Raw genomic sequence first — 26879 nt, forward strand, 5'->3', positions numbered from 1 at the left:
TATCAGGCTCTTCGCGCAAGAAGGAGCTCGAGGCGCGCGACTGGGGTTACAATTCTCCCGAGCCATTCACGTAGAAGACAAATTGTGACTCTTAGGAAGAGAGAAGGCAAAGGACCAGCTAGCGAGGTACCTTCTGTTGACACCCCGGTACTAGACTCCATGGGTCAACTCCCGAAGCACCTGTAATGGATGGTGCACACCCTTTTGGAGTGCCAGCCCACCAAAGTGTTTGAAGAGCTCATGGCCTCCAACCCTGCAGACCTAATGATCAAGGTGATCCAACAACAGAGTCAGGTAAAGTGGTTTGTCCTCGCCGAGGACTTTTCAATACTCTATTCTTTTCAAGGAAACTCTTAACACTTGCTTATTTCTCATGCAGTCTTTGCTCGCTCTGCACCTAGCCCAACAAAAGACCCAACTAGAATCTGCTGGAGGACTCTTGGAGCTGAATGAAAAGAATAGTTTCCTAGGTGACTTCACTGGACTGTTGCTCGGGTTCCTGAATTGGTTGATATGAAAATTCTAAAATGAAATTGGCAACAGTTTGCCTCTTAATGGTTGCTTTCGATCTGTATTGTAGATTGAATTGACTTATTTTCATTGCCCACTTGAGCAACTTACCTGAAGCCCCTGGATTCTAGAGGACCTGTCTGAGCTGGTAGTTGGTTAATACATGGATAGTGTAGGCATGAAAATAAGGTTGCAACTTCCTGGAGGCGATCAGTAGGACATAAGCTAATTGCTCTATCTCTGGATACCGTATTTCGGTGGCTAGCAGATGCCTGCTCGCATAATATATGGGCCATTGGACTTTGTTTCTTCCTGAATCAGAGCTACGCTGACCGCCAGCTGAGAGACGGATAGATATAGGAGAAGAATTTCTTAAGAGAGCGGCTTGGATAGGAGATGCGGCTTTCTAAGGTGCTCTTTAATGCTCTGGAAAGCCTGTTCACAGTCTAGAGTCCACTCGAACTTTTTATTAGCCCTAAGTATACTGAAAAATGGCAAATAGCGATCTGTTGCCCTTGATATGAAGCGACTAAGAGCCGTTATTCTCCTATTGAGACTCTGAACTTGCTTTTGGTTGGTTAGGCTGCTCATATCAAGAAGAGCTTGGATCTTTTCGGGGTTGATTTCTATTCCCCCGTGGTTAACCATAAACCCCAAGAATTTTTCTAAGGATACCTCGAATGAACACTTGAGAGGATTGAGTTTCATTCTGTACCTTCAGAGTATGCAGAACATCTCAACGAGATGTGCTATGTGATCTGAAATGGCATGCGACTTGACCAGCATATCATCAACATAGACTTCCATTGACTTTTCAATCTGCTTAGAAAACATTCGATTAACCAGCCGTTGGTAAGTTACCCTAACGTTTTTCAGGTCGAAGGCCATAACCTTATAGCAATACAGCCTCCAATCTGTAACAAAGAAGGTATGCTCTTCATCCAGTGCGTACATCAGAATCTGATTGTATCCCGAGGAGGCATCCATAAAACTCAACAGCTCGTGCCCAAAGATGGCATCGACGAGCTAGTCGATTCTTAGCAAGGGAAAGTTGTCATTATGACAGGCTTTATTGAGATCAGTGAAGTCAACACAGGTTTGCCATTTGTCGTTGGGCTTCTTTACCAAAACTGTGTTGGCAACCTAACTCGGGTAAAGTGCCTTCCGGATAGACCAGTTCAAGAAGAGGTTATCTACCTCAACTTTCAAGGTGGCATATCGCTCGAAGTCCATTGCTCTCCTCTTTTGGTGAACCAGCCTTACCTCACTGTCAATATTCAAGGCATGGCATATGACATTTGGGCTGATCCTAACCATGTCAGCATGAGTCCATGCGAACACATTGATAATTTACCTAAGGACGCTTGTCAGGTCGTTAACGATTTGGAGATTGAGATTACTCCTGATCCTTAACACTCGGGTCAGCTCATTTTGATCAACCGACACCTCAGATAGTTCCTCGACTAGCCTACTATGAGGGCATTCTTGGATACGAGGATCCATGTCATCCTCAATCGGGCCAGGCCATGGCTCGATCTTGTTGATCATCATTGCCAGCTTGGGGATGCCAAACAAAACTCCATTTTCCTTGCATGTCATCTACACCGCCCTTACATAGCAGTCGCGAGATGCGCGTTGAGATCCACTTTCTTCCCCTATCCCCATCGGGGTGGGAAACTTCATCTTCAGATGGTATATCGAGGTGACTGCCTTGAAGTTTCGTAGTAGAGGTCGCCCCAATATGCCATTGAAAGCGGAATGACAGTCTACCACTAGAAACTCAGTTATTTTGGTCATCTCGTTAGTTTCTCCTAACGTGACCGGGAGCGAGATCATCCCCTCGAGGATCAAATGATCTCCAGTGAAACCATACAAAGGGATAGAGGTAGGCTTCAGATTTGCCTCGTCCAATTTCATCTTCTCGAAGGCTTGCTGAAATAAGATATTCACGGTGCTTCCATTGTCCACCAACATCCTATGGACTTCACACCAACCTATTTCAAGCATGATGACGAGAGTATCATGGTGGGGATGATGCAGTCGCACCATGTCTTTCTCAGAGAAGGTGATTTCCTCCTTTTTGTGAACCTTAACGGGTCGCAGTATCGTGCTCATGACACTTATAGGGTCATGATGAGCTTCCTGAGCGTACCTTTCTTGTGCACCTTGAGAGTTCCATGCGAGGTGTGGTCCTTCAAAGATGATCCCCACACTATAAAGACCTTTGTGACACGATGCTTCTTCCCTGGTTCCTCCTGATTTTTCTCCTGAATGGGAGCTGAGTCACCGAAAAATTCTTTGAAGTGCCCCTGTTTAATAAGGTCCTCAATTGCCTGCATGAGGGATTGACACTCATTGGTGTGATGCCCATTATCTTAATGATAATGGTAGTACTTTTTATTGTTTCTGGCTGGGGGGGATTCTTCATGGGCTCGGGCTCTTTGAGAAAACTGGTCTCCTCTGATTTATCCAAAATAGCTGATAATGAGGTATTTAGAGGAGTGTATTAACTCTTGTCGTGATCGCGACGAGGGACTAGGGCATAACATTTCTTGGGCTCGTACCGCTGCTTCTTTTCTTTTCACTGATCATCATTAGCCCAGCTGCGATCAACCCTCCTATTCTCCCCCCGGTTGGGAGCAATACCCGAAGGGCTAGGGTCGTGGCGATTGAGAGTGGCCATAAAATTTTCAATGTGGAGGTTGTTATCATGAAAGTGACTCTACTTTGGTGATAAAAAGACCCTATGTGTAATTGAATTGAAGTTATATTGAGACAATTAAGAGAAATTATGAATTTATGTTTAAAAATCATATTTTAAGTTTTTCTTACTAATTTGGTATGTTTGGATTGAAATTTGAGATTGTGTAAGTTGATATTAGGATGTGATTTATTTTCTAGGGTTCATGTTGTCTCATTTATGCCATTCAGGGGTCAAATTGTCATAATCTTGGGGTTGATTTTGTCACTTTCAAACGTGTAGGGACTACATGTAATTTTCCAAATTTTATATAAAACTACAGTTCATGGTCGCAGACTGGGGGGTTGCCGCCCACCAAAACTCTTCACCTTCTCCGATCAAGCTCCGGCGACCCTTCATCTCCTTTTTCGATGACCTTTCGGCTTCCCCTTGCTCCGGTCACCATCATCTTGTCATCACCACCGTGAAACACGCATTCCACCGCGACGCTTCATCTTCCCACTAAGACTTTTCGCATTCTAGCCAAGATTTCACCATTTTTTTTATGACGGTTGGACTCCGCAGGACTTGATCTCCCTTCCCCAAGGCCGGACTACTCTTTACAAGCTTCAGCTGCCACAAAAACCGTCGAAATCCGCCAAATTGCCGTCACGCCTCTTCATATTCTAGCCCAGATCCTGGTCATTTTCGGTGACTTCTCACCTCCCCAAGACCTGATCTGAACTCCCTATCACCAAAGCTTTCCATCAGTACCTTCGGATCCCATTTCCGCCACTGTTTTCCAAAAGACCCGCCGAAAAGTTAACATTTTCTGACAAGTGCGACTATTTGTATTCCGAGCTATCCGTTGGTCATTTTTGCCCCTTCTTTGCATCATATCGCTGTCGGTTACCTCCTCTTCACCATGATCAACTTCGTTTCCACCGTTTCAGTCTCCGTCATCACCACCATGAGCGGCTGAGTTCCCGGTTGTCTGTTACGACATAGGCGAGATCGGGATTGACTCCACGACTCTGCTCATCAGCTCTCGACTAGTTGGATGAGCCTAATTGTAGGAAATTTGGTAGTATTGTGTTTCGAATTATATTTGATTTCGATACTTTAATATGATTTGAGCATAATTGTTATGAATATTGTTGTCCATTGTGATTTAATGTTTTCATAGAACTTGCTAAATGATAAACGTTGGTTTGAAATAATTGAATGACGGATATTTCTTTTCATTACTTCGCATCGATTGTAATTGAGTTGTATTCGGATTTAATTTCATTTCTACTGTTGTTGCGTTTATTGTGAAGTTGGTTGATTGGAAGATACAAGTTGATAGGTTGTACTTGTTAACATTGTACTAGTGAGCTCGTCACGAGTCGAATCTGAGTAGCTCACGAGCTACTCGGTTCGACTGCACCCCTACTTATACCCATGAAACTATTATTTTCTTACTGTATTTGAAAATTTGTTAAATAAATATAACAAAAAAGTGATTTTTAGCACCCACCCAATTGATCTTCACCCAACATTTTTAAATCTATTTTTGTTTTGACAAATTTAACCCTTATAATATAAATTACTAGACATAACATTATATTTTTTAAATATACTCATACTACATTTTATATTTTGGCTTAAGTATATCAGAAGTTACAAAATTATCACTTTTTTTCTATGGAAGGTATCGAACTATTTTTTTTCCTCTTGAAAGTACTAAACTATCTATTATTTCTAGTGAAGATATCAAACTTTAAGTTTTTATTATTGAAGGTGTCAAGCTTTCATATTTTTTCCTACGGCGTTAAATATTGATGACATAATATTTTTTCCGTAAAAAATCACTGATATGACAATTTTGGTGTGCTAACTTGACATTTTGATGTGGCAATTCAGGTTGATTTAGACATTTACAATCTAAAAAATCTCAAATTAACCCATTTTTTTATTATTTCAATGAAAACCACCCAAAATAAAATAAAATCTACCCAGAATGAAAACTAATCCTAATTAAAACTCACCTAAATTGCATTTGGGATGTCAAATAACTTTTCATAGAAATAATGAATAACTCAACATAGAAGGATGAGCATGAGCTATCAACGTTTCTCGATTCCAGTATTTACCGATTCCAAAACTCAAATGCGGATTTCATAGACTCAGTTCGTGTACTCAACCGATCATATACCCGATTTAGGGTTTCCCAATTTGCATATTACTCCCGTTTCTTCAAAACCAAAGTTTCTTCAAATTCAAAGAAACGAAAACGAAAGCAGAAAAAACCCCACATTCTTAACGAAAGAGAACCAGCCGCCGATCAATGTCACCAGGTAACCATTGGTTTTTCATTTTATTAATTCAGTATAAGAATTCGATAGGTCTCTTGCTTAAAATTTATTTTCCCGCCAATTCTGGTGTCAACTAAAACTTGGAGTTGTTTGGAATTTGGATTCGATTGTCGTGTTTATTGCAGGAAGTGAAGCTGGTGTAATCGAAGGTGCATGAAGCTCTATTAGGTGCTACAGATCTTCTAATGGTTATGGGAAAATTGAGGAGTGAGATTTGTTCTTCATCAAATGTGGTGTTGAACAATCATTTGTTGAGCTTGGAAGAGTATGGCAAGCCCCTATGTGTGAGATAACTTTCAATTTTAATTAAGGTGATGAACTGCACTATTATAGTTTTTATCAGCCTTAAAAAAGTTCATGTCAGCATTACATCATGTACATGTTAACTCTCATAAATTTTTGCGTACACATTTTAGAAGTAAAAAAAATTTCATGTCATTTATTTTTAATGGTGTTAGAGGTCAGTCTCTAAAGTGTTTAAAGGTGTACAAATTCAATATCTTTAATAGAAATAATTTATAGTATGGTACTTTCAATAGGGTAGTTTAGTACTTTCTAATGTAATTAAACCTTTTATATATTTTTTTAAATTTTTAATATTGAATCTTATATAAACCCTAACCCTAAATTTTCATAATCATTAAAACCGTTTGTTTTGATTTAAATATTTGTTTGTATAAACAATATAATGTGATGAATCTGAATCTAAAGAAGAGAAAATAAGTTAAAATTAGGAAATCGAGGTAAAAAGTGCAAAGAAAAAATCTAATTAAGTTTGATTTATGAAAAATAGTGTAAAACAAAAAACTTAATTAAGTTTGAAATTTGGGAAAATAAACTTAACTAAACTTAAAGGGTTATTTTTTGTATTAAACGGGTTTAAAGATTTTTTTTTTTTTTTTAAATTATAAAAGAGGTGTTCTTCGCAAATAAGATAACAATTGTCAACATTTTTTCAGAATTTCCCTTAAACCTCTCTAATATGAATTTAATGTTATTTTTACAACTCCAAATGTGAAGTAAAGTCTTCGTATTTGGTATCTTATTGATGAACCTAAATACTTGAAATTCAGCAAATCTGTAATTTTATTGTCTAATTTCTTAAAAATAATTTTTTATTGTTTTCATTTTTAAATACTATTTTAGAAAATTGTAATAATTATATTTTAATTTTTTGAAATAAAAAAATCAAACTTTTATTTGAAACCAAAAAAAAAATTATAAAAGATAATAGTAAATTTTAAAATTAATTTCATGTGTAATGAGATATTGTGACTCGCTTTTTTATTTGTTCTCATGTGAAATTGTATGTATTTAGGAAAACTATTTAATAAAAAATAGAATTTAGGACTCATATTAGAATTAGAATATTTCATATCCTACCCATAAATATAGGAATAAGAACAAATTCAAAGTTAGGAGAGAATATGAGAACACATGGTATTTGATGTAAGGGTTATTAAACATCATGGGTAAAGTGTCTTAAAAACTGAGATTGTTTCCATTCTAGGCACTAGTGATGGCAATGGGCCGGGCCGGGACCGGGTACCCCTTGGCCTAGGCCCAAGCCCGACCTCATGACACAGGCCCAAGCCCGGCCTGAGCCCGCTACGGGTATGATAGGCAAAGCCCAAACCCGGCCCGGCAAGTTTTTTATAACCGCAGGCCTGGCCCAAGCCTGCCTTTTTTAATAATGTTTATTTTTAAATATTAATAAATTTCAATTTTTTTTATATTTTTTATTTTAGAAATGGTTTTTAAATATTAATTGAAGCTATTTCCGCAAATAATTTAAGCAATAAGTGAGCAATTAAAACTCCATAATATTTGATTATACTAACTTTTCAGCTGTGCATAATATGTTCGGGACGGGACGGGCCTAAAGATATACCCACGCATGGCCCGTACCCGAGGTCGGGCCTTAAAATCAAGCCCAGGCCCAAGCTCAAGCCCGCCAACCTCGGGTAAAGCCCGCCCCTTTCAGGCCGGGCCGGGCCGAGTACCCAAAAATGTCGGGTCCATTGTCATCTCTACTAGACACTAGGTTCAATGAGGTTGAAAACTACGATTGTTTCCGCTCTATTAACTATGAAACTATAGTGGAATTCTTACATCTATGGATGTAAACGAGTTATGTCAAATCACATAAATATTGTGTCTCTTTATATGGAGTGACTTTATTCCTATATTATTAATCTCAAATGTATATTTTCTGTTATGCCATCTCCTAACAACTAATATTTTAAACACTTTACAAACTTATCACACATACGTTAATTTTGAAACTTTAGGGATACCTTAGCAATCATAAAATTTATTTTTTTTACCCTCATATTTGTCATAATAGCAAATTCGTCATAATTCTCATCAAGAAACGAAGAAGATATTACTTTAGAAAAATTTCGAGGTTCAATAGTTGATTCAAGTTGGCATGTGTTTACTTATTTCTATAACACAAAAATCCAATAAATTTAAAGATTGGTAACTTCCTGTAAAAATTTTTACCAACTGTAATTGGGTGAATGATCCGGACTCTATCTGGGTTTGACTCTTGGAATTTGACCAGCCACAATAAAGGAGTTTCTTCGTTGTGGGTCTTGTTAAAGGGCTCGATAGCGCAAACAGTGCACTCCATGAAGTCAAAGAGCTCATTTTCATAGGGTTTGGGCGTCTAAGGAAGTCGGTGGTTAGAATCAAGTGTGGGAATGGGAATGAAAACTGTTGCGGAGTAAGAGGAATTATGGAGCAAAATGAGCGACAAACAACAGAAACACAAAGGATATCGCTTGGATAAGTTTTGTAATGGAGATGAGAATTGAGAAGGTCTTAGAAAGATGGCTCCAATCGGTATTGATTCTGGCCATAGCACAGAAGAAGCAGGAGGAGGAAGAATATGTACTTTTTATGCATAACATATAAACCATTGATTATCTCTACACTGTTGCTTTTAAGAATTCTTGTTTTGTTCCTCAATACTACAGTTTTATGATTACAGAATTTAACAAGTTATAAAGAAGGTTAGTTTTCTAATAGAAGCATCAGACAATATTTTCTAGTAGTTTAGTTTATGACACAATACAACTGGTTTTCCCACCAATTGAAGAGGGGATTTTCTTGTTTCATGGATTTGTCTACTCAAGAATGATGTCAACTAGAAAATGCTGCACCTTTATCTAAGTCAAGAGTTCTCATTTCACAATAAGTTTAGTCTTTTTAGCAAATACTTTATACATCAGCATCCGATATTTGAATACAAACAAGTACTACACCAAAGAACCAGCAAGCACTAGTTGCTAATTAAGTATCCAATTTGTGATATTTATTATGCTTGTCAAAACCTATCCGATCCGCAACAAAAATTCATGGTTAATATGCTACCTTCTTTAACAATCAAGGCATCAACCTTGGGATTTTTTTTCTCACAATTTATCTTGCCACTGCTTCTTCTTTGTTTCTTCTCACCAGCACTGACCGTGCGCTCTTGTCTGTCACTGAAGTTAAAAACCATATATACATACCACATCAGTCATTCTCTCTTTAAAAACCATATATACATACCACATCAGTCATTCTCTCTTCCAAAGGATGCAGAATTCAGATAAGAATACAAATAAACAAAATTTTGCTTTGTTGTTTATGCATTGTAAGTATCAATCATTAATTCTTTTAGCTTTAACGTGAATGCCCACATTTGAGAATATCTCATATATTCTTCTCCTTTGGACAGAGAGGAAACTCGATTGACAAATTAAATGATTTCACAACGCATATACACAACATACACAATCAGCCATTTCTCTTTGGAAATTGGAACGACACAAAATTCAGACCCCAAAACCTCTACAGATAAAAATTACAAGAACACAAAATTTACTAACCATATATTTCTTTAGCTTTTCAAGCAAATATCTCCACATTTGAGAATATCTAATATATTCTTCTCTTCAGGCAAAGAAGAAACTCTATAGATAAATCAGCATTATTGCAAATTATCATACTTATGATTGAGACACACACACAGAGTGGAAATCGAGATGCATATACATATAGATATAAATGGAATGGAAACGACTTACTTCAACCAAGCTGGAGGAGGCCAGAAAAGGTTCAAATAGCTTGGAAAAATGAGAGTTCCCCAACTACATGATCTTTGCAGTCACAAATCCAAGTATATTGTCCGGGGTAATTGGCAATCGACCTAAAACCTGCATAGTACACACAACCCGCGACCTCCTTAATCGAAAACGAATATGCACCTACTTTTACCCACAAACAACACTCTATCTTCCAACTCTAATCCATCCACAACTGGAACCCATTTTTGGTTCTTCATTAAGCTTAAAAAGCATGATATATACTCATCCAATCATCGCTGAACTCCCAGAACTGAACAATCAAAAACAAATCATTATACAGCCGATCAATATAGTTCCGAATATATCAAACGACCTGTACTTTCTGCAACTCGAGTAACAACCAAAGATTTAGAATCCACAGTTACAGTACGGCCGTTGGAGCACAGCATAAACTTGCGATTATGATAAAAACATCCTCAAAAAACTCAAGAAATCTAAGTTCCATGTCGATTTCACTCCATTTCTTGTCTACATTTCTCCAATTCCAGTTCTTTTGTACAATTATCTCTCGCCATAACAGCAAACTCATCATCATTCTCATCAAGAAACGAGAAATATCAATTGTAACAATCAGCTTTCCACCAGTTGATACAAGGATGTATGATTTAGTTATTTCAGTAACCCGATAATCCAACAAATTTAAAGACTTTGTAACTGATCGGACAAGTCTTTACATTTGGAACCGAAATTGGATCAATGATTACGACTCTACCTGGGTTTGGTTCTTGGACTCTGACCACCCACGTTTGGGGAGTTTCTTCGCCCTGGATTTGGAGACTTTATTGAGGGATTCGATGGCGTAACAGTGGACACCATGAGGGTAAAGACTCATTTTCTTTAGGGTTTGGGCCTTTGAGGAGTCTTTGGAGGTAGAATAGAGTGTGGAATGTATTGTATTGGAGGATGAGGAATTGTGGCGCGAAATGAGCAACAAACGGCGCGCAAACGGAGGATATCGATTCGTGTAGGGAAAGTTTTACAATGGAGAAGAGGAGTTTTTCAGAAGTGTGCTCCAATCGGTTTCGATTCTGGCCATGGCAAAGAAGAAGCAGGAGGAAGACAAGAGTGGAGGGAAGTAAATGTTTAGCTTTTCTTGAACTTGAGGATGAGGTTGTAAGTTTTGAGAAACTCCGGGGTTTTAAAATTTACAAACTGTTATCCACTCATAGATGTAATTGTTGAAAACTTGTTGCTTATACCAGGGGTGCATACGAGCCGAGTAGTGGCTGGCTCGAGCTCGACTCGAATGTATTAGGAGCAGGCTCGAGCTCGAGCTTGAGCTCGACGAGCTCTGGCGCACAAGCTCGAGCTGGCCGTTTAAAAAATAAACTGCTCGAGCTCGGCTCGGCTATTTATAAGGATTATCAAAACGACGTCGTTTTGAACCCCTCTTCTTCTTCTTCTTCTTCCATCGCCCCCCACTAACTTCTCAGTCAAATCTGTGAGACCAAAATCCAACTCCTCATCTCCACCCAGTAATCTTCAGTCGATCTACGTCATAAGGAAACTACTCACCACCATCTTAGTCTACCCCACGTCATCGAACTCGTCGATCTCAACTTTACCTCCGACCTCCTCTCCTCAGCACCTGCGTCAGTGGCCTTGACTCACGAGCTGAAACCTTACCATCAATCTCACGAGCTCCTCCTATCGAATGACGAACGAGTTCTGCGAACACTCGCTAACAGTTCGAATCGAGCCCGAAAAGCTTGACATTTTTCACGAGCTTGAAGTTGAGCTCGAACTTGTGAAATACTCGTTCTCCGACGAGTTCGAGTCGAGCTCGTCACGAGTCGAATCTAGTAGCTCACGAGCTACTCGGTTCGACTGCACCCCTACTTATACCCATGAAACTATTATTTTCTTACTGTATTTGAAAATTTGTTAAATAATATAACAAAAAATTATTTAGCACCCACCAATTGATCTTCACCCAACATTTTTAAATCTATTTTTGTTTTGACAAATTTAACCCTATAATATAAATTACTAGACATAACATTATTTTTTTAAATATACTCATACTACATTTTATATTTTGGCTTAAGTATATCAGAAGTTACAAAATTATCACTTTTTTTCTATGGAAGGTATCGACTATTTTTTTCCTCTTGAAAGTACTAAACTATCTATTATTTCTAGTGAAGATATCAAACTTTAAGTTTTTATTATTGAAGGTGTCAAGCTTTCATATTTTTTCCTACGGCGTTAAATATTGATGACATATATTTTTTCCGTAAAAAATCACTGATATGACAATTTTGGTGGGCTAACTGACATTTTGATGTGGCAATTCAGGTTGATTTAGACATTTACAATCTAAAAAATCTCAATTAACCCATTTTTTTATTATTTCAATGAAAACCACCCAAAATAAAATAAAATCTACCCAGAATGAAACTAATCCTAATAAAACTCACCTAAATGCATTTGGGATGTCAAATAACTTTCATAGAAATAATAACTCAACATAGAAGGATGAGCATGACTATCAACGTTTCTCGATTCCAGTATCCGATTCCAAACTCAAATGCGGATTTCTAGACTCAGTTCGTGTACTCAACCGATCATATACCCGATTTAGGGTTTCCAATTTGCTATTACTCCCGTTTCTTCAAAACCAAGTTTCTTCAAATTCAAAGAAACGAAAACGAAAGCAGAAAAAACCCCACATTCTTAACGAAAGAGAACCAGCGCCGATCAATGTCACCAGGTAACCATTGGTTTTTCATTTATTAATTCAGTATAAAGAATTCGATAGGTCTCTTGCTTAAAATTTATTTTCCCGCCAATTCTGTGTCAACTAAAACTTGGAGTTGTTTGGAATTTGGATTCGATTGTCGTGTTTATTGCAGGAAGTGAAGCTGGTGCATCGAAGGTGCTGAACGCTTATGGTGCTACAGATCTTCTAATGGTTTGGGAAAATTGAGGAGTGAGATTTGTTCTTCATCAAATGTGGTGTTGAACAATCGTTTGTTGAGCTTGGAAGAGCGGCAAGCCCCTATGTGTGAGTAACTTCAATTTTAATTAAGGTAATGAACTGCACTATTATAGTTTTTATCAGCCTTAAAAAAGTTCATGTCAGCATTACATGTACATGTTAACTCTCATAAATTTTTGCATACACATTTTAGAATTAAAAAAATTTCTGTCATTTATTTAACGGTATTAGAGGCCAGTCTCTAAATGTTTGAAGGTATACAAGTTCAATATCTTTAAAAGAATAATTTATAGTTTGGTACTTCAACAGAAAAAATAATAAATAATTGGTACTTTAATAGGATGTTCAGTACTTTCTGATGTAATTAAACCTTATATATTTTTTTTAAATTTTTAATATTGAATCTTACATAAACCTAACCTAACCCTAAATTTCGTAATCATTAAAACCGTTTGTTTGGTTTAAATATTTGTTTGTATGAACAATTTAATGTGATGAATCTAAACTAAAGAAGAGAAAATAAGTTAAATTAGGGAATCGGGGTAAAAAAAGTGCAAAGAAAATCTAACTAAGTTTGATTTATGAAAATAGAGTAATCAAAAATAACTTAATTAGTTTGAAATTTGGGAAAATAAACTTAACTAAACTTGAAGGGTTATTTTTTGTATTAAACGGGTTTAAAGAGTTTTTTTTTTTTTTTTTTTTTTAAATTATAAAAGAGGTGTTCTCTGCAAATAAGATAACAATTGTCAACATTTTTTCGAATTTCCCTTAAACCTCTCTAATATGAATTTAATTTTATTTTTACAACTCCAAATGTGAAGTAAAGTCTGGTATTTGATATCTTATTGATGAATCTAAATACTTGAAATTCAGTAAATCTGTAATTTTATTGTCTAATTTCTTAAAATAATTTTTTTATTGTTTTCATTTTAAATACTATTTTAGAAATTTAATAATTATATTTTAATTTTTGAAATAAAAAAATCAAACTTTTTTTGAAACAACAAAAAAAAATTATAAAAGATAATATTAAATTTTAAAATTAATGTTCATAAGTTCGGCCAACGATCAACGGGCTAACAGGTGACGGGGTTTGGAGGGCTTTGTAGTGTGGAGTTCGGTGGTTCGAATGGTGGTATTGGATTGGATTTTGGCCGCCATTAGCCACCGAAATTTGGTTTAGAACACAAAATCCTAACAAGGCAATGGCCGATGAACGGTGGGAGGAGAGGCTTGGAAACATTGGGGGTTTTGGTTTATGGAGGATGGGGAAGCTGGTGGAGGGATGAAAGAAAGTCAACAATGTCAGATTTCGGCCAAAATAGTTCGAAGAATGGGACGCGCGCATGAGGATTCCAATGGTGGGTTTGATGAGGATGGTGGAAGATGGATTTTGATGAAGGAGGCACGAGGAATTGGGGGGGGGGGGGATTGGCCAGTGACGGAAAAAAGGCAATCGCAATTAGAGGAGGGGAGATGAAAAAGAAGAAGATTCATCAACTAACATTGACCGTCCTACCCTTACTTATAAGACATTTTTTACCATTCTACCCTTCTTTATAATGAAATTTACAAACAAAATTGAGCTTTGGGTAATAAAATGATATTTTAAAAATCTGAGGTGGGAAAGTGTCTTTACGTCATTATTCGGATGGGAAAAAGGCATTAACTCTTTTTTTTAACCTTTTATTTTTACTTTTTAGCGCCCACCTAATTCATCTTCAGTTCTTCACCCACTACTTTAAAATTTATTTTTTGTTTTGAAAAATTTAAACTTCTTAATTTAAATTACTAGAAATAATATTATATTTTTTAAATACACTCATACAACATTTTATATTTTTGTTTCAATTTTTAATATTGAATCTTACATAAACCCTAGCTCTAAATTTTTGTAATTATTGAAACCATTTGTTTTATTTTAAATATTCGTTTGTATAAAAAATATAACTGGATGAATTGAATCAAAGAAGAGAATAAGTGAAATTAGAAATCGGGACAAAAAGGTGAAGAAAAATCTAAATAAGTTTGATTTATGAAAAGTAGTGTAAAACATAAAAACCTAACTCCATGAGCTTGTGCCAATTTTGCCAAGAAGAAGATCCATTCCATTCTGAGCAAAATACATATTAAGTTGTCTCTTAACAAAACCCCAAGAGTTTTATACAAACACCACATAAAACTAACAGCCAATTGTGCAAACTGAGTAGGATGAGATAGTCAATGTTCACCATCTCTGCTCCATTGGCGGCATTCATTCACCATTCCATGATGTCCGCAAATGTTCACCATGCTTCCTTCTTTAGCCATCACAACATCAAGCTCGAGATGTTTCCTCACAATCATCTCTGCTGCCTCTTCTCTGTTTCTCCCCAGTAAGCTCGCGCCTCTTTTGAAGTAACAACCATATACACATCAGCCATTTTCTCTTTGAAATTGGAACGACACAAAATTCAGACCCCAAAACCTCTACAGTAAAAATTACAAACACAAAATTTTACTAACCATATATTGCTTTAGCTTTTCAAGCAAATATCTCCACATTGAGAATATCTAATATATTCTTCTCTTTCAGCAAAGAAGAAACTCTATAGATAAATCAAGCATTATTGGCAAATTATCATCATATAATGATTGAGCACCACACAGAGAGTGGAAACGAGATGCATATACATTAGATATAAATGGAATGGAAACGACTTACTTCAACCAAGCTGGAGGAGGCCAGAAAAGGTTCAAATAGCTTGGAAAAACTGAGAGTTCCCAACTACATGATCTTTGCAGTCACAAATCTAAGTATATTGTCCGGTAATTGGCAATCGACCTAAAACCTGCATAGTACACACAACCCGCGACCTCCTTAATCGAAAACGAATATGCACACTACTTTTACCCACACAACACTCTATTTCCAACTCTAATCATCCACAACTGGACCCATTTTTGGTTCTCTTCATTAAGCTTAAAAAGCATGATAATATACTCATCACAATCATCGCCGAACTCCCAAACTGAACAATCAAAACAAATCATTTACAGCTGATCAAGTATAGTTCCGAATATATCGAAACGACCTGTAGCTTTTCTGCAACTCGAGTAACAACCAAAGATTTAGAATCCCAGTTCAGTACGGCCGTTGGATAGCACAGCATAAAACTTGCGATTATGATAAAAACATCCTCAAAAAACTCAAGAAATAAGTTCCATGTCGATTTACTCCATTTCTTGTCTACATTTCTCCAGATTCCAAGTTCTTTTGTAATTATCTCTCGCCATAACAGCAAACTCATCATCATTCTCATCAAGAAACGAAGAAAATATCAATTTTGTAACAATAGCTTTCCACCAGTTGATACAAGGATGTATGATTTAGTTATTTCAGTAACCCGATAATCCAACAAATTTAAAGACTTTGGTAACTGATCGGACAAGTCTTTACATTTGGAACCAGAAATTGGATCAATGATTACGACTCTACCTGGGTTTGGTTCTTGGACTCTGACCACCCACGTTTGGGGAGTTTCTTCGCCCTGGATGTTGAGACTTTATTGAGGGATTCGATGGCGTAAACAGTGGACACCAGGAGGGTAAAGAGTCTTTTCTTTAGGGTTTGGGCCTTTGAGGAAGTCTTTGGAGGTTAGAATAGAGTGTGGGAATGGGTATTGTATTGGAGGGAGGAATTGTGGCGCGAAATGAGCAACAAACGGCGCGCAAACGGAGGATATCGATTCGTGAGGGAGAAGTTTTACAATGGAGAAGAGGAGTTTTTCAGAAGTGTGCTCCAATCGGTTTCGATTCTGGCCATGGCAAAGAAGAAGCAGGAGGAAGACGAAGAGTGGAGGGAAGATAAATGTTTATCTTTCTTGAACTTAGGGATGAGGTTGTAAGTTTTGAGAAACTCCTGGGGTTTTAATTTACAAACTTGATATCCACTCATAGATAGTAATTGTTGAAAACTTTTTGCTTATACCAGGGGTGCATACACGAGCCGATAGTGGCTGGCTCGAGCTCGGCTCGAATGTATTAGGAGCAGGCTCGAGCTCGAGCTTGAGCTATGAGCTCTGGCGCACAAGCTCGAGCTCGGCTCGTTTAAAAAATAAACTGCTCGAGCTCGGCTCGGCTATTTATAAGGATTTATCAAACGACGTCTTTTGAACCCTTCTTCTCTTCTTCTTCTTCTTCTTCACCGCCCCTCCCACTAACTTCTCAGTCGAATTGTTGAGACCAAATCCACTCCTCATCTCCACCCAGTCATAATCTTAGTCGATCTACTTCATGGAAACTACTCACCACCATCTTAGTCTACCCCACTGTCTCGAACTCGTCAGATCTCAACTTACCTCCGACCCCTCTCCTGCAGCACCTGCGTCGTGGCCTTGACTCACTACTGAAACCTTACCATCGATCTCACGAGCTCTCCTACTCGAATGACGAAACGAGTTCTCGAACAGCTCGCTAACAGTTCAAATCGAGCCCGAAATCTTGACATTTTCACGAGCTTGAAGTTGAGCTCGAACTCTGAAATACTGTGTTCTCCGACGAGTCAAGTCGAGCTCGTCACGAGTCGAATCTGAGTAGCTCACGAGCTACTCGGTTCGACTGCACCCCTACTTATACCCATGAAACTATTATTTTCTTACTGTATTTGAAAATTGTTAAATAAATATACAAAAAAGTGTTTGAGCACCCACCAATTGATCTTCACCCACATTTTTAATCTATTTTGTTTTGACAAATTTAACCTTTATAATATAAATTACTAAACATACATTATATTTTTTAAATATACTCATACTACATTTTATATTTTGGCTTAGTATTCAGAAGTACAAAATTATCACTTTTCTATGGAATGTATCAACTATTCTTTTCCTCTTGAAAGTACTAAACTATCTATTATTTCGTGAAGGTACAAACTTTAAGTTTTTATTATTGAAGGTGTCAAATTTCGTATTTTTTCCTACGACCTTAATATTGTGACATATATTTTTCCGTAAAAAATGCTGATATATAATTTTGGTGTGCTGACTTGACATTTTGATGTGGCATTCAGGTTGATTTAACATTTGCAATCTAAAAAATCTCAATCAACCCCTTCTTTATTATTTCATGAAAACCATCCAAATAAAATAAAACCTACCTAGAATGAAACTAATCCTAATTAAAACTCACCTAAATTGCATTTGGGGTGTCAACCATCATATACCCGATTTGGGTTTCCCAATTTGCATATTACCTCCGTTTCTTCAAAACCAAAGTTTCTCAAATTCAAAGAAACAAACGAAAGCAGAAAAAACCCCACATTCTTAACGAAAGAGAACCAGCCGCCAATCAATGTCACCAGTACCATTGGTTTTTCATTTTATTAATTCAGTATAAGAATTCGATAGTCTCTTGCTTAAAATTTATTTTCCCGCCAATTCTGGTATCAACTAAAACTTGGAGTTGTTTGAATTTGGATTCGATTGTCGTGTTTATTGCGGAAGTGAAGCTGGTGCAACGAAGGTGCATGAAGCTTATAGGTGCTACAGATCTTCTATTGGTTATGGGAATTGAGGAGTGAGATTTGTTCTTCATCAAATGTGGTGTTGAACAATCTTTGTTGAGCTTGGAAGAGAGGCAAGCCCCTATGTGTGAGATAACTTTCAATTTTAATTAAGGTGATGAACTGCAATTATAGTTTTTATCAGCCTTAAAAAAGTTCATGTCAGCATTACATCATGTACATGTTAACTCTCATAAATTTTTGCTACACATTTTAGAATAAAAAAAATTTCTGTCATTTATTTTTAAGGTGTTAGAGGCAGTCTCTAAAGTGTTTAAAGGTGTACAAATTCAATATCTTTAAAGAAAATAATTTATAGTATGGTACTTTCAATAGGGTATTTTAGTACTTTCTATGTAATAAACCTTTATATATTTTTTTAAATTTTTAATATTGAATCTTACATAAACCCTAACCCTAAATTTTCGTAATCATTAAAACCGTTTGTTTTGGTTTAAATTTTGTTTGTATAAACAATATATGTGATGAATCTAATCTAAAGAAGAGAAAATAAGTTAAATTAGGAAATCGGGTAAAAATGCAAAGAAAAAATCTAATTAAGTTTGATTTATGAAAAATAGGTAAAACAAAAAACTTATAGTTTGAAATTTGGAATAAACTTAACTAAACTTGAAGGTTTATTTTTTGTATTAAACGGGTTTAAAGAGTTTTTTTTTTTTTTTTAAATTATAAAGAGGTGTTCTTCGCAAATAAGATAACAATTGTCAACATTTTTTCAGAATTTCCCTTAAACCTCTCTAATATGAATTTAATGTTATTTTTACAACTCCAAATGTGAAGTAAGTCTGTATTGGTTCTTATTGATGAACCTAATACTTGAAATTCAGCAAATCTGTATTTTTATTGTCTATTTCTTAAAAATATTTTTTATTGTTTTCATTTTTAAATACTATTTTAGAAAATTGTAATAATTATATTTATTTTTTGAAATAAAAAAATCAAACTTTATTTGAAACAAAAAAAATATAAAAAGATATAGTAAATTTTAAATTAATTTCATGTGTAATGAGATATTGTGACTCGCTTTTTTATTTGTTCTCATGTGAAATTGTATGTATTAGAAAACTATTTAATAAAAAATAGAATTTGGACTCATATTAGAATTAGAATATTTCATATCCTACCATAAATATAGGAATAAGAACAAATTCAAAGTTAGAGGAATATGAAAACACATGGTATTTGATGTAAGGGTTTATTAAACTCATGGGTAAGTGTCTTAAAAACTGAGTGTTTCCTTCTAGGCACTAGTGATGGCAATACCGAGCCGGGACCGGTTCCCCTTGGCCAGGCCCAAGCCCACCTCATGACCCAGGCCCAGCCGGCCGAGCCTGCTACGGGTATATAGGCAAAGCCCAAGCCTGGCCCAGAGTTTTTTATAACCGCAGGCCCAACCCACCCTCCTTTTTAATAATGTTTATTTTTAAATATTAAAATTTCAATTTTTTTTTATATTTTAATTTTGAAATGGTTTTTAAATATATTGAAGCTATTTCCGTAAATAATTTAAGCAATAAGTGAGCAATTAAAACTCCATAATATTGATTATACTAATTTTTCAGCTGGCATAATATTTATGGTGAAATTCACTTTAATAATTGAACCAACCCATCTAACTCATTTAAGACAATTTTAATATGTTAACCTTCAATATGGGATGAAAATTGAGGTTAAGGTTTAAGAAAAATGGATATATATATATAATTATATATATTATATATATATATATATATATATATATATATATATATTATATAGGATAATATTGAATAATATATAGTATAAGGGTAAATTAGTAAAATTAATACTAAAATTTTCGGGACGGGACGGCCTAAAATATACCCATGCATCCCGTACCCGAGGTCGGGCCTTAAAATCAAGCCACGCCCAAGCCAAGCCCACCAACCTCTGGTAAAGCCCGTCCCTTTCAGGCCAGCCGGCTGGGTACCAAAAATGTCGGGTCATTGTCATCTCTACTAGACACTAGGTTCAATGAGGTTGAAAACTACGATTGTTTCCGCTTTATTAACTATGAAACTATATGGAATCTTACATCTATGGTGTAAACGAGTTATGTCAAATCACATAAATATCGTGTCTCTTTATGGAGTGACTTTATTCCTATATATTAATCTCAAATGTATATTTTCTGTTATGCCTCTCCTAACACTAATATTTAAAACACTTTACAAACTTATCACACATACGTTAATTTTGAAACTTTAGGGATCCCTTAGCAATCATAAAATTTATTTTTTTTACCCTCATATTTGTCATAATAGCAAATTCGTCATAATTCTCATCAAGAACGGAAGATATTACTTTAGAAAAATTTCGAGGTTCAATAGTTGATTCAAGTTGGCATGTGTTTACTTATTTCTATACCACAAAAATCCAATAAATTTAAAGATTGGTAACTTCCTGTAAAATTTTTACCACTGTAATTGGGATGATCGACTTCCTACTATCGGTTTGACTCTTGGAATTTGACCAGCCACAATAAAGGAGTTTCTTCGTTGTGGGTCTTGTTAAAGGGCTCGATAGCGCAAACAGTGCACTCCATGAGTCAAAGAGCTCATTTTCATAGGGTTTGGGCGTCTAAGGAAGTCGGTGGTTAGAATCAAGTGTGGGAATGGGAATGAAAACTGTTGCGAGTAGAGGAATTATGGAGCAAAATGGCGACAAACAACAGAAACACAAAGGATATCGCTTGGATAAGTTTTGTAATGGAGATAATTGAGAAGGTCTTAGAAAGATGGCTCCAATCGGTATTGATTCTGGCCATAGCACAGAAGAAGCAGGAGGAGGAAGAATATGTACTTTTTATGCATACATATAAACCATTATTATCTCTACACTTTGCTTTTAAGAATTCTGTTTTGTTCCTCAATACTACAGTTTTATGATTACAGAATTTAACTTATAAAGAAGGTTAGTTTTCTAATAAAGCATCAGACAATATTTTTCTAGTAGTTTTTTATGACACAATACAACTGTTTTCCCACCAATTGAAGAGGGGATTTCTTGTTTCTTCATGAATGGTCTTTGACCTACTCAGATAGGCAACGTGAGCTTTTTGCTATTTTCAGGGCTTGGTGAGGGGGGACGCTCACTATTGCCAGCGTACCAACCGAACATCGCGCTAGCTCACGAGCATCGCCAGTGCATCCTAGCCGCATCACAAGGTTCAGAGGTACCCTGGTAGTTATGCTGTAACGCTATCCCTCCGTCCGCGCTAACACACCACTCTGCTTCTTGTGCGACCCCTCGGATGAAGTGGTGTGTCGTGAGTGGCAATACAGAGATGGAGTAGGGAATAGAATAAAAAGACGGCAGAGGGGAGGGAAGAAGGAACGTTTCCAAGATAAAGAAGGGAAGGCTGGCTGCGGAGCGAAGACAGAGGGAGTGGGAGCTGATGGACTGGCATCCATTAGGGTGACACGAGGCGGTAGTCTCAGCATCATGAAGATGGAAGTATGGTAGGGTCTTGAGAGTACGAAGGTATACTAGGTACATCCATGTGCACGATTGAGCAACACGTACACCCAAAACAGTCGCATGCTAATTAGTATACAATTTGTGAATGGACCTGGTCAAAGAAAGGCTACGTACGCAACAAATTGCGTGGTGGGGTTTATGCACTGTTACAGGGATGGCGAGGCATCAACGGGGATTTCTTCTCGGGAAATATCGCATGTCGCTGTTCTCACCAGCGGAAGTGCGTCTTGTCTGTAATTATTAAACATACCAATACCACATCAGTCATTCTCTCTTCCAAAGGATGCAGAATTCAGATAAGATACAAATAAACAAAATTTTGCTTTGTTGTTTATGCATTGTAAGTATCAATCATTATTCTTTAGCTTTAACGTGAATGCCCACATTGAGAATATCCATATATCTTCTCCTTTGACAGAGAGGAAAACTCTCAGTTGACAAATTAAAGCTCTCCACACAATTTTGCTCTACATTCCGCTACATGATGCTAACTTCAGGGCAATTGACACAAGCTGGCATTACATTCAATTTTAACGTGATGCATGTACTGGAGAATTGTGAGCATGAAGTCAAAGAGAACTGTTAAAGTGAAGACTAAAACGGTGCAGTTTTTGAGCCTAAATGAAACGCTGCACTTTGATATTTCTCTAATGCGCTCCTAGTCGTTGGATCAAATCTGATCTGATGGCTGAGAGGTGCATTAAGTCAACACTATAAAAGAGGCACGGCACAGTAAAATATAGCTGCATTTTTTGTCTCTGATTGAAGAACCCTTACATCGTGCAATTTCTCTGTTTATAGGTTTAAGATTAATCTTTTACTAGTGTGATTGAGTGTTTGTTAGTCATTATGGAGGGCTTCTTTGCTCTTGTTCTTGGGGATTCCAGGTGAGTATCTCTAGGATTAGTTACTATTAAGATTGATTGTAATTAGTGAGAGTGGATTGGATTTGTACTTGTTCTTGGTTGAATCTTGATAATAAGTGGTGCAGCGAGCTCTCCCATTTCCTGAGCTCAACGTGGAACTAACTTATCTAATTTCGATAAGTGAACCACAGTAGATTCTTGTTTTTTCTTTGGGGCGTGTGTGATATATTTTCTTTGACTTTTGTAGTTTAGTTTCAACAAGAACTTCCATAACTCCGGAATTAAACTTTAACATATGTTGACTCCACATACAAAAAGAAAAGAACCAAACAAAAAGATCACATAAGCATGAGGAAGGTATGTGATGCAAATGGGAAGATAATATATAAAAAAATAGGACTCCCTGTTCAAACAATAAATTGTCAGACTTAATTAACTCTTAACATTTCTTTAACAAATTTCATATTTCTAAAAACTACAAGTGGAGCAAATAAGAAACAGAGCATACTAATTAGGAAACACAATTTGCTAGAGAGAAAGTGCTAATTAAGATACATTATCAATTCAAACTGAAACAACTAGAATAAGAAGCACTTACTTCACCAGGCTGCTGGATGCCAGAATAGTTTGATATAGGCTTAAATGCACCATTATTGAAGTCCCACATCCAGTGTCCTGCCCAGGGTAATCCTCATCTAATCTATCAGCCGCATAATAAGTGCAAGCCCCTTTAAATCCTCGGAACTCCTTCACCGAAACAGAAAATGTACAACTAATTTCCCTCCCACAAACAATACTCTATCTACCAAGTCTGATCCATCCACCACCCTAACCCACTTCCTCTTCTTCTCATTAAGCTTAAAAACTCCAATATAATACTTATCTTCATCATCATTGTCCTCCTGGTATCGAACTACCAAAAACAAATCATTAAATGACCCTACCAAATATAGCACCGAAAATCTCCCATTGAACCATAGGTCTGCCGCAACTTGAGTAACAATCAGAGATTTAGGATCCACAGTTACAGAACAACCCTTGGGTGACACAGCATAAAACTTGTCATTATAATAAATAATATCCTCAAAAGATTCATAAAACAGAAGTCCTATATCTATATGACTCCATTTCTGGTCCATATTTCTCCACATTCCCAGTTTACTTTGACCATCGTAACTCGCCATAACAGCAAACTCATCATCATGCTCATCGAAAAAAGAAGAAAAAACCACTTTTGAAAAACTAAATCCAACAGTTGAGTCAAGTTCATAAAATTTACCTATTTCTGTGACCCGATAATCCAATAAATTTAAAGACTTTGGTAACTTCTCGGATAATTTTTTACAATCTTTAACACTTATTGCGTCAATGATGTTGAATCTACCAGTGTTTGACTCGTGGATTTCGACCAGCCACGTTTGAGGAGTGTCTTCGTCCTGGGTATTGGAGATTCTGTTGAGGGGTTCAATGTAGTAAACAGTGGACGCCGTGAGGTTAAAGACGTCATTTATATTAGGGTTTGGGCCTTTGAGGAAGTCGGTGGTGGTGAGAATGGACTGTGGGAATGGGTATTGTATTGGAGGAGGAGGAATTGTGGCGCGAAATGAGCTGCAAACGGCGCGCAAACGAAGGATATCAATTCGTGCTGGGAGAAGTTTAACGATGGAGAAGAGGATGTCTTCAGAAATTCTGCTCCAATCGGGTTCGATTCCGCCCATGGCAAAGGAAGAACGGGAGAAAGAAAAAGACTAAAGCGAAGAGAAGGTTTAGGTCTTCTTGAAACAGTGTCTGTAATTGTAATGGGGATTTAGTATTTAGAAACGGAGGGGTGTCCTGTAACAATTGCAAACTTGTGACACAAACATATTTTGAACCTTTTGGGGGTAATTAGTGATTTGCCTCCTTTCTGAAAATCATTTTCTATATTGTTTCTTTATTTAAAAAATTACTTATTTTTTCACTCTAAATATTCAACTGACAAATAAATTATTAATAACGCATTTTATATCTTTTATGAAGAGAGTAACAATTGTTGGTATTTTTCAAGAATTTTCCATAAATCTGTATGAAATAAATAAACTTTTTTAAATTAATTCTAGATGTGAAGTAATTTCAGTGTCTTATCAATGAACCCAAATAGGTAGGATGTGTTTGGTTTTGGAAATGTTATATTACTGAGAAATATTATCTTACTAGAAAGATAGATTACTAACAAATCTTTAGATAAATGTGTTTGGTTTGTTAGAATAAATTGGTAGATACGTTATAATAATATGTTTGGTTGAGAGGATAAATGAGTCGGTATGTTATATAGATTAATAAATTGTCTTCCTTTTTAAATAATAATATAATATTATTTTTATTATTATTTTATTCTATTATTTTTTAAATTAATTCTTTTAACCTCCTATATTTGAAATTCTATTAAAACACCTCAACCATATAAAACTTTAATTTATAGCAAAATCACCCCCACCCACCTCAAGCCACTGCCAGCAGCCGTTGTAATGGTGCACAATTGGCCAGATTTGGCTGGTCGTGCACCGATAAGGCCTAATTCGATCATGGATCTTTGATCCATGGCCAAAAACGGCTAGAGTTGGCCGTGAATATGGCTGTTTCACATCCATTTCACAGCTAAAGATCTAACATTTTTATGGCTAGATCTATGGCGTTTTATGACTAGATTTATGGCGTTTCACGGCCACATCTTTGGCCTTGAAACGATTGAAAACTTCCTTCCCAACAAGATCCCGCGGGTTTTGTGCTGATATGACGACTTTTGTTGGCAGCCAGCGGTGGTCTTGGGTGGTTGGAGGTATTTTATTAACTTTTAAACTTTTTTTGTGGTAGAGGTGTTTTAGTTAAATTCTCAAATGTAGAAGGTCTGGGCTAATTGTTATTTGGTAGACATATAAGGGCAAATGTATTCGAAATGATAAAAGATTAAGGGCAAAATAGAGTCAAAATTAAGATTACCTTAGTAATCTTATATTAACACCTCTTGGGAAGGTAATATGTCAATATTACCAACAGTAAACCTTATTTTCTATAAAAGATTATACAATATTTTATTATTTGATAATCAAACAAGAGAATCTTGAAAATTAAACAAAAATTATAGGATTAATCTTATATCACCTCGAACCAAATGCAACCTTAAGGATTGTTCTTTTTCATTTCAGTTTTTGTTTTCTGTAATTTGTTTACTTAATAAGGGTTACCTAAATTTGTTCATAAAAATGATGAGTTTAGAAAATCAGAATTTTTAAGGCTTAAAATCCAAAATTGAGAATATTTTTTTTATTATTTATTATTTTGTGTGTGTGTGTGTGTGTGTGAGTGTGTGTGTGTGTGTGTGTGTGTGTGTGTGTGTGTGTGTGTGTGTGTCAATGTGATGCCTAGAAATTGATGAAAGATGAAAAGAATATTTATAAAATATTTTATATGATAATTTGTATTAAAAAAGATAAGGAATATTGAAAACCTTGCATTAGGAGGTCGATTGTCGTGTTTATTGCAGGAAGTGAAGCTGGTGAATCGAAGGTGCATGAAGTCTATTAGGTGCTACAGATCTTCTAATGGTTATGGGAAAATTGAGGAGTGAGATTTGTTCTTCATCAAATGTGGTGTTGAACAATATTTGTTGAGCTTGAAGAGAGGCAAGCCCCTATGTGTGAGAAACTTTCAATTTTAATTAAGGTATGAACTGCACTATTATAGTTTTTATCAGCCTTAAAAAAGTTCATGTCAGCATTACACATGTACAGTTAACTCTCATAAATTTTTGCGTACACATTTAGAGTAAAAAAAATTTCATGTCATTTATTTTTAATGGTTTAGAGGTCAGTCTCTAAAGTGTTTAAGGTATGTAAAATTCAATATCTTTAATAGAAATAATTTTAGTATGGTACTTTCAATAGGGTAGTTTAGTACTTTCTAATGTATTAAACCTTTATATATTTTAAATTTTTAATATTGAATCTTAATAAACCAACCCTAAATTTTAATCATTAAAACCGTTTGTTTTGGTTTAAATATTTGTTTGTATAAACAATATTAATGTGAGAATCTGAATCTAAGAAGAGAAAATAAGTTAAATTAGGAAATCGGGTAAAAAAAGTGCAGAAAAAATCTAATAAGTTTGATTTATGAAAAAGAGTGTAAACAAAAACTTAATTAGTTTGAATTTGGGAAAATAAACTTAACTAAACTTGAAGGGTTATTTTTATTAAACGGGTTTAAAGAGATTTTTTTTTTTTTTTAAATTTAAAAGAGGTGTTCTTCGCAATAAGATAACAATTGTCAACATTTTTTCAGAA

The 26879-nt window shown here is 35.9% G+C and overlaps 1 protein-coding gene across 1 annotated transcript; it reads right to left on the reverse strand.

Annotated features, from left to right (window-relative positions):
* Positions 1 to 23306: 23306 nt before the first annotated feature.
* LOC116108336 (F-box/kelch-repeat protein At1g64840-like) lies at positions 23307 to 24275 on the reverse strand. Its single transcript, XM_031394584.1, has one exon. The coding sequence runs from the start codon at positions 24273 to 24275 to the stop codon at positions 23307 to 23309; it is 969 nt and encodes a 322-aa protein (XP_031250444.1).
* Between the last annotated feature and the right edge of the window lie 2604 nt (positions 24276 to 26879).

The sequence above is a fragment of the Pistacia vera genome, unplaced genomic scaffold (assembly GCF_008641045.1).
Source record: "Pistacia vera cultivar Batoury unplaced genomic scaffold, PisVer_v2 Contig562, whole genome shotgun sequence".
Lineage (NCBI taxonomy): Eukaryota > Viridiplantae > Streptophyta > Magnoliopsida > Sapindales > Anacardiaceae > Pistacia > Pistacia vera.

What these genes read in the sequence shown, in the direction of transcription:
- LOC116108336 (XM_031394584.1), bottom strand. Translation starts at nt 24,275, where the DNA reads ATGGGCGGAATCGAACCCGATTGGAGCAGAATTTCTGAAGACATCCTC.